This window comes from Garra rufa, chromosome 10, assembly GCF_049309525.1.
Source record: "Garra rufa chromosome 10, GarRuf1.0, whole genome shotgun sequence".
NCBI lineage: Eukaryota > Metazoa > Chordata > Actinopteri > Cypriniformes > Cyprinidae > Garra > Garra rufa.
In genome coordinates this window covers 25,932,902-25,942,091 of record NC_133370.1, presented here as the reverse complement: position 1 = coordinate 25,942,091, position 9,190 = coordinate 25,932,902, and the positions used below count along the sequence as shown (strand labels likewise).

At 36.6% G+C, this 9,190-nt stretch overlaps 1 protein-coding gene across 1 annotated transcript; it reads right to left on the bottom strand.

The window, feature by feature from the left end:
• Positions 1-249: 249 nt before the first annotated feature.
• rabggtb (Rab geranylgeranyltransferase subunit beta) lies at positions 250-7,567 on the bottom strand. Its single transcript, XM_073848986.1, has 9 exons — positions 6,730-7,567; positions 6,335-6,442; positions 6,057-6,254; positions 5,873-5,978; positions 4,435-4,487; positions 4,218-4,328; positions 4,001-4,126; positions 3,429-3,578; positions 250-1,519 (listed from the first exon to the last, which is right to left on the bottom strand). Exons 1-9 carry the CDS (start codon positions 6,730-6,732, stop codon positions 1,379-1,381), a joined length of 996 nt encoding a protein of 331 aa, XP_073705087.1. The 5' UTR covers positions 6,733-7,567; the 3' UTR covers positions 250-1,378.
• Between the last annotated feature and the right edge of the window lie 1,623 nt (positions 7,568-9,190).

Genomic DNA, 9,190 nt, shown 5'->3' with positions numbered 1-9,190 from the left:
TAATTAAAAACTTTTTGGGAGTTATTCACAAAAATTTAACATTTCGTTTTTAATGTTAATCCTCAACTTTGAAATCAGTAAGACCAACTTTTTGCCTTTTACCAAAAAAATTGCATTCAGAATACAGTAAATCTTAGAAATTACACTTAAAATATTATTAAAAATGTAATTGTTATTGATTTACCTCAGAAAAAAAATCATAAAATATCAAAAAATATATATGTCTACAATGTAGATGAAGGCAAAATCTTAATAAGTCAATATAACTTTTTAATTAAATTATTATTACTGTGTTTCTGTGGTGACAAGTTTGGGGAGAGGAAAAATATTCCAAAACTTACTGAGTATACAATATGAGAATTAACTGAAATGTGTACCTTGGATATTATACAATTTGCATACAAATAAATTTTTTGGAAATAGACTTTTTTCCCCCCCCAAGACATTTCCAACTGACTTCGGACCAGTTCTGTAGAATGGCCCATATATGATACAAACATTTCTAACCTACAGTGAGCAAAGACATCCACAAGCACTACTGAGTAACATCACGTAACAGCAGGCCAACAAAGTTTCATCATAATCAGTGTCAGACGCTCTGGGGTGAAGAACACTCGATTCCTTGTGGAGAACACCAACAGTTTACCACCTGACAATGAATAATCCAAATTAGCCTACACTAGTGAAGCAAAATTATTTGAGGTTTTTTTATATTAAAGTCATTTATTCCATCCCAACAGGCATATTCACAGAGTGAGAGAATTCATTCATACCACAACAGCAAAATCTCCCAAACCCTAAAAATACCAGCAGTTGCAAAGCAAACATGACTTTTAAAATAGCTGCACAATAGTTATTACGATAACCAACAAATGATATGAACAAACAACAGTAGGACAATTTGGACATAATTAATCTCATGCATGAAATTCATGTTTATGGTGCTTAAAGTGTGATGCAACATGGACATTTATTAGTCTCGTATACTGAAAAGCTATCAGAGATGAGTGAGTGGCCTCTCCCGTCATTGACTAAACACTCTTGGTTGACACCAAAAAGTGACCTGTTGAATTAGTCATATAAATAAAGTTACACAGGGAAAGCTGTAAATAGCTCTTTGAACCGCATCAGTAAATAGAGAAAGCCCACTAACATAAGTAAGCATTGTAATACTGTGCCTACATGATGATGAGAACAACTCTCCGAACAAAAGCACACAACGTTAAGGGTCTTTCTAAAGTCCTTGGTCCCTCTAAACGGTGTGCCGATCGTAAGTTGAAGGTGACAGCTTTCCACGGTTTGCTGGTTTGCCCGTTTCCAAGCGGCTGGCTGTGCAGTGGTAGGAGAAGAGGAAAACAGCCATGCTGAAAATTTAAACTCAGCTCAGCAAGTCTGGTTGGAGGCCAATCCTCTGAAGCACATCCTCCGGCATGCAAAACACAGGGTTCACCGGTTTGATCTGCTCATCTCCCAGCAAAGACAGACCAGCCACACCAAACAGAGTGTGGAAAGGATCCACCTGGATGGAAAGACAAAAGAGAAGCATATAATACTCATAAGAATCAACTGCATAGACTAGGACTGTGCAATTAATCGAAATTCCGCCCCCTTACCCCTTACTTGGTGCGATTTCGCTTCTCCATAAAAGCCTAATTTCACATGCAAATCAGCAAAATCATGTAACGTGACTTTCATAAAACGGAACGTGCTTGATTTATTAATGTGTTTTTTTTGATGTTGTGTTTTAATAGCCCGTTAGAAAACTTGCGCTGTTCTGTGTATGCGCTCAGAGACGGAGCAGATCACAGACATCTAAAGTTATCTTTTAGCTCAAGGTGCCACCAAACGGTCAAATACAAGCAAAAATATTTCAAAATGAGGCGTTTGGTAATTATTCATGTAAACCCTTGTCAGTTATGTCTTAAATAATCATAAACAGTTGAGAATGAAAATACATGTGTAACAGTATATTGGATCCGTGTGGCACTTAAAGCGGCAACAAATGTTCCTTTTGCCGTCTCTGTGCTTAATATTAATAAAAAATAAAAATACAAAGAGAAAAATCACTCACTGCTCTTGAATGAAGGACTTTAGTAGTTTTAAAAAGAAACAAAGCATGTTTAACTATTACAGTGAAGACACTTTTTTTTTAGTTTACATTCAAATAATTACATTAAACTGTAGTAATGTTATGGTGCGTTCACACCGGACGCGACTTGCGCGGAAAAAACGCGCTATTCGCGCGTAGTGGACTGCTTGAACATTTGAGTTTACTCGCGCTATTCGCGCGGTAAAATTTGCGTCATTCGCGCGTGCAAACAACTTCACAACAGACGCGAATTCGCGTCATGGGAGAGGCTTCTGCTGCCTGGCCGCCAGTCTGTTCGTTGCAAAATGGCTGACATGGATTTCGTTGAGAGAGTAGCTGCGCTTTATTTGTTGTGGAAGGCTGAAAAACGTTGTAAAGTTGTTCGGCGTCGTTTCTGGGTCCATCAGATCCTTCAGAGGCGTACCCAGCTTGGTGAGTTTCACCGACTCCTCCAAGAGCTGCGCCTGGATGACGGCCGGTTTCAGCGGTACTTCCGATTGAGCCGGTCCCAGTTTGATGACCTGCTGTCCCGTGTCGGTGGGAGGATTTCCCTCCAAGACACCAACTACAGGCGCTCTATTCCACCTGCAGAGCGCCTGTTCCAAATGTTCCAAATTAAGCACAACTGTGCTGCTTTCATAAATTAATTTATGGATTTGAAATTTGTATAGCTTGTATAGCTCCGGGTGTCCGCACACAGCAACAATGATTTTCTCCTCCATCTTTATTAAAAAATTCAGCCTCCACTCACTGATCACGTCACTACTACAGCGAGCTCCTGATTGGTTACCGCGGCGCGGAATTCCGCCGAAGTTCAGATTTTTGAACTCGCGCGATTCGTGCGAATGGCGCGGCAATCGCTTGAAACGCTTAATGCGCACCGCGCTATTCGTGCGTTTCGCGCCGCCTCATTCGCGCGTTTCGCGCCGCAGGATGGCTATTCGCGTCTTTGCATTGACTTAACATGTAAATCACTCGCGCTTGCCGCTTCATTCTCGTCCGGTGTGAACGCACCTTTAGACTACTTTAGACTTGCATTAAAAAAAGCATTCAGTATTTTTATTTTAAAAGCACTGTTTTTGGGTATCTTTTTTTCTGCTGTAATGCTATCTTTAAAGTAATTACTAGTATAAAGTTTTGGACCCTGTCATAATCGTGTTAAATAATCGTGATTACAATATTGACCAAAATAATCGTGATAATGATTTTCGCCAAAATAGAGCAGCCCTAGCATAGACTGAGAAGCTCTGTTTAAAGATGGCTATGTCCTAGAGAAATGACATGCAAAATATTTAAGCATATGCAAAATTTCATGTAACAAACCCCAGAGAGAGCTTACCATGTCTCCAGGCCTGTCAGCGAAGCCTCCAGTCTCTTCATCCTGGCAAGCAAGAATAAAACTGCGCAGTTTCGCTTTGTCAATCCAGTGAATTCTGCCAATGATCTTCAGCGAGGCAAGAACCCACCAGGAATAGCAGACATCAGGCAGCTGAAATATGAGGAAAATATATCATGCACAGTTGTTTTTGGTCTCTCATATGTAATAACGTCTACTAAATAAATATGCATCATGGTACTCTCATGAACATGCTTCAAAAAGTGGCACAGAAGAGCAGAAATGGTTGAATAAAGTCGCTATTTTAGTTTTGGTAGCTTCATAAAATTAGGGTTGAACCACTGATGTCACATGGAGTATTTTAACAATGTCTTTACTAGCTTTCTGGGCCTTAAGCGTGTCCATGCAGGTTTAGAAAGCTTTCGAATTTCATCAAAAAATACCTTAATTTGTCTTCTGAAGATGAACAAAGGTCTTACGAGTTTGGAACGACATAAGGGTGAGTAATTAATGACGAAATTTTCATTTCTGGGTGAACAATCTCTTAAATATATTTGATCTAAATGACATCTTACCTTCTCTGGTCTCCCATTCAGGCCTCCTGATGGTAACTGTCTTTCACAGAGCCACCAACCCAACAGATCTGCATTTACTTGATGAAGCTGCCCAGTGACTGACAAGAAACCTGTGCAGCAGTAAATCTGGAGACAGGATGAGAAAAACATATTATTACAATGCATAACTACAGTAAAATGGTTTAAAGGTGGGCATGAAATACTTTAAACACCTCACCTGACCAGCATGGGACTCTGAACCAGGCCTACAACCAAACCCACCATCAAAGTTCATACAGGAGAGCACAAACTCAACGGCCTTGTCCATGTTGATCACATCCAACTTGCCCTACACAGAAATGTGTTTTGTTATAAGCATTTAAAACCTTGAAAGGTTGCAGGAAACCACAAAAAAGACCGTTAAATATAATATTTGAATACAAAAGAATACAGACCAATAGTGCCAACGTTGCAACCGCACAAAAGGAAAACCGTGTGTCTATTTCTCCTGTTAAGAAAAAAAAGTAAGCATTCATGAAGTCATACACTTCTAGTCAGAAGTTTTTGAACAGTAAGATTTTTAATGTTTTTTTAAAGAAGTCTTTTATGCTCACCAAGTCTGCATTTTTTGAGCCAAGGTACAGCAAAAACAGTAACATTTTGAAATATTTTAACATTTAAAATAACTGTTTTCTATTAAAATATATATTTTAAATTGTAATTTATTCCTGTGATTTCAAAGATGAATTTTTAGCATCATTACTCCAGTCTTCATTGTCACATGAACATGATCCTTCAGAAATCATTCTAATATGCTGATTTGCTGCTCAAAAAACAAATTACTATTCTTATGGCAAGGCAAGGCAAGTTTATTTATATAGCACATTTCATACACAATGGTAATTCAAAGTGCTGTACATAAAAGGAATTAAAATCATAATAGCATAAAAATCATACAAATTTATAATAATCACAACAATAAAAACAAAATTTAAGAACATTTAAGCTGATTTAAAAAAAATGATTTAAAATTAATTAGCACAGTAAAATGATTATACATAAAATAATGCAATCTGTTCGGACGTAGCACAGTGCTCATTCAATAAATGCACAACTGAACAGATGAGTTTTGAGTCTGCATTTAAATGTGGCTAATGTATTAGCACATGTTAAAAAAAAATTTATGTTAAAAAAAAAAGCTGAGTAGAATTTCTTCAGGTTTCTTTGATGAATAGAAAGTTCGGAAGAACAACATTTATCTAAAATAGAAATCTTTTGTTTTGTTTTATAAAAAATTATAAATGCCTTTATCATCACTTTCGATCAATTTAAAGTATCCTTGCTAAATAAAAGTATTGATTTCTTGACCTAAAATAAAAAATATACTAACTCCAAGCTTTTTAATGGTATAGTGTAGAATCTTACAAAAGGTTTTAATTTTGGATAAATGCTGATCTTTGGATCTTTCTATTCATCAGAAAATCCTGAAGAAAATGTACTCAACTGTTTTAAATATTGCTACTAATAATACAAATAAAAAAATGTTTCTTGAACAGCAAATCCGCATATTAGAATAATTTCTGAAGGATCGTGTGAGACAGACTTACAGTAAGTCTGGAGTAATGAAGCTGAAAATGTAGCTTTGATCACAGAAATAAATTACATTTAAAAATATATTCAAATAAAAATGTATTTTAAATAGTAAAAATATTTACAATATTACTGCTTTTGCTGTATTTTGGATCAAATAAATGCAGGCTTGGTGAGCAGAAGAGACTTCTTTAAAAAAAACATTAAAAATCCTACTATTCAAAAACTTTCGACTGGTTATGTATAATACTTAAAATTGTTTATTCCAGTAAAGACTGAAAATAAATAAATAAATAAATGTACCCCATTTGTCCCCTGCGAATGAGCCATCCTCCTGCTGCAGTCCTTTAACATACTCCACCACTTTGTCCACATCAATGACATTAAGGCTATCATACAAGGACAGAATCTAAAGGGAGTAACACACATTTTTTTCATGGGAGTATTTTTCATAACCAATTATTATGATCAGTATAGTCCTACTAACCTGTACTGCACTGAGAGTGTAGAGAAGATGAGGGTCATGGCCGATGCTGGCGCCGATGCCTCCACAGTCATGCTGACAGGACTTGATGAACTCTATGATCTCCTCACGGTTCATTCGAGACAGCTGACCCATCAGGTCCATTACTGTCAGCCCCCAGTAGATGCCACTCATCCTCAAGTATTCTGACAGCGTATATTCCTGCAGAGGATACCTGAGAATTAAACTCTAATTTTATAGATTTATAGAAGAAAGACCATTTTTGCAAGCTATCAACTTACATAATCATCCTTCTTAGAGCCATAGGCTGCAATATAGTCTGCATGTTTGTCGAGGATGAGGGTGTTTGGAGCATCAGATTTAATGATCACGTCTTTAACCTGGGTCCCCTGCAAAATAAAGTTGCAGTTATGACTTTTTGACAATAAGTTAAAAAACTACAGTCTGACAGAGTCATTTAAAGTCAAGACTGTATGCTGTGCTGAACTGACTGGGCGGATGACATGACATGTTTTTGCTGCTCTCGTTTTTATCTTTTAGTGCGCGCTGTTGTTTTCTTCACAATCGCAGTTAACCACACGCTCTTTCGTTATGGGGAAAACATTATCTCATACACAATTAACTATAACTGTATAAACAAATAACTGTAAAAACAAATGAGTGTGTTTAACATTACCATCCTGGCGGAGAAGCAAGAGAGTGGACTACAGGCTGACTTCAACAGTCACACACATATTACATCATCACGTTCCTCGCCATTTCTACGGATGCCCGTAAAAGACAAAAAGCATTAAACGGCGTCGCTGTGTTATTATAAGAAGCTAAAGTTGATTCAGCAAATCATTGTATGGCACCATGAAAACTTCCTCGTGAACACGAATCTTTACGTTTAATAACCACCAAAGTCACTACACAACTGTATTTTTCAAACATACTTTCATAAAGTCCCATTTGTCTGGATTTGAAAATGTGATTTTTGACTGTGAATAGTGACAAAACCTGCCCGGTTGAAAAAACAGTATATGCTGGTTAGGTAGGTTTTGATGCTGGTTTTAGCTGGTTTATTCTGGTCTTTTGCTGGTTTATGCTGTCCATGTTGCTGGTCAAGGGCCATCATAAACCAGCAAAGGACCAGCATCCCAGCATCAAAAACTACCTTACAGCATATGCAGTTTTTTTCAACAGGGTGTCCACTGAGGTAAAATGAAAATCTTATCAAAAACCCTGAGGTATATAGTTTGTTTAAAGGAGTAGTTCACTCTCCAAACAAAAATTTACAGATAATGTACTCACCCCCTTGTCCAAGATGTTCATGTCTTTCTTTCTTCAGTCGTAAGGAAATTATGTTTTTTGAGCAACATTTTTCTCCATATAATGGACTTCTATGGTGCCCCCGAGTTTGAACTTCCAAAATGCAGCTTCAAAGGGCTCTAAATGGTCACAGCCGAGGAAAGAAGAGTCTTATCTAGCAAAACGATCAGTTATTTTCAAAAAAAAAGAAAAAAAAAATACAATTCTTATACTTTTTAACCTTAAATGCTTGTCTAGCTCTGTGTGTAGAGATTAAAAAGTATATAAATTGTGAATGTTTTTAGAAAATAACCAATCATTTTGCTAGATAAGACCCTTCTTCCTCTGCTGTGATCGTTTAGAGCCCTTTGAAGCTGCATTTTGGAAGTTCAAACTCACGGGCACCATTGAAGTCCATTATATGGAGAGAAATCCTGAAATGTTTTCCTCAAAAAAAACATAATTTCTTTACAACTGAAGAAAGAAAGACATGAACATCTTGGATGACAAGGGGGTGAGTACATTATCTGTAAATTTTTGTTCTGAAAGTGAACTACTCCTTTAAATGTTTCAAGAGAAAACAGCCAGTCAACTGAGTAAGATAAAACTGTGAATGCCAGATTATAAATCATTAGAAAGCAGAGATGAGTACTATTTTAAAAACATATCTGTTCTCTATTTTACAAACTGTAGTTTTAATTTGTACTGTGTATATTTTTTAAATTACTTGGAGTTGGGATAGCATCTAGCTGGATGTTGCAATAGGATGCAGCCAGTCAACTGAGGTAGGCCAACATAAAACTCTGGGGAATGCCAGATTAAAAAAATATAAAAATTGTTGTATTTTTTAATATACAGTGCAGAATTATTAGGCTATTGATATTCTGGTCATATTTATTTGTCCAAGCACATTTTACCAATTCCAAACCACATCAATCTTAATAACTACTATTGATTTTGTATTTAACCATTTATAAGTGATAATTGTCCTTTATGAATGGACGTGAAAAACGTTCAGGTGTGCATATTTATTAGGCATGTTTTCTTTTACAGAGAAAAAGATATTTAACTCAGACTAAAAGTAAAAAAATATTAAATGCTCATGAGAAGAATGCAATACTAATGCAATAATAGAATTTGCAGAGGTAAGGCCATGACATGTGGACAGTGAAATGCTCATTGCATCAGCACGGTCAGAAAAAACAGGTGGAGAGGAAAAGACACAACTGCAAAAAGATTAAGGTGAAGAATTAGGTGTGAAACCATCAGAAACAATTTAGTCTCCAGTGCCACCATTTTCCAGAACTGCAACCTATACCTGAAGTCTCCAGAAGTGCAATGTGTCAGGTTCTAAGAACTCGCTGAAATGTTGTGAAATACATGAAGACTTTTTATGTATGGTTTATAGACAGATACGTTGAGAGTGGTTTTTCAAGGACCAGCATCACATCCTCTTGTACCACTGTTTGAAAAGTGTATCTTCCAGAATCTGACAGTAAGTTTTTGGGAGTTATTTTTTAGTCTATCTCTGCAAGACACTTTTCAGGATAGGAGACAAAAAATGAACTCCCAAACCTTACTGTCAGATCTCGGAAGATACATTCTTCAAACAGTGGTATAAGAGGATGTGATGCTGGTCCTCCAAAAGTCACTCTCAACTGATCTGTCTATAAAGCCTATACAAAAAAAAAAAAAAAACAGTTATGTATTTCACAACATATTATTCTTATTGAGGGTCTTTTTTTTTTCCTCTGAGAACCTGACACATCTGCACCTGCACTTTTGGTGACTCTAGGTAGGTTGCAGTTCTGGAAAATGCTGGCAATGGAGACTAAATGGTTTCTGAT

Excerpts from the sequence above, each read along its gene's own strand:
- rabggtb (XM_073848986.1), bottom strand. Across the intron at positions 4,488-5,872 it reads ATTCGCAGGGGACAAATGGG|GAGAAATAGACACACGGTTT; the intron begins GTACATTTATTT and ends TTTTCTTAACAG. Across the intron at positions 4,329-4,434 it reads TTGCAACGTTGGCACTATTG|GGCAAGTTGGATGTGATCAA; the intron begins GTCTGTATTCTT and ends ATTTCTGTGTAG.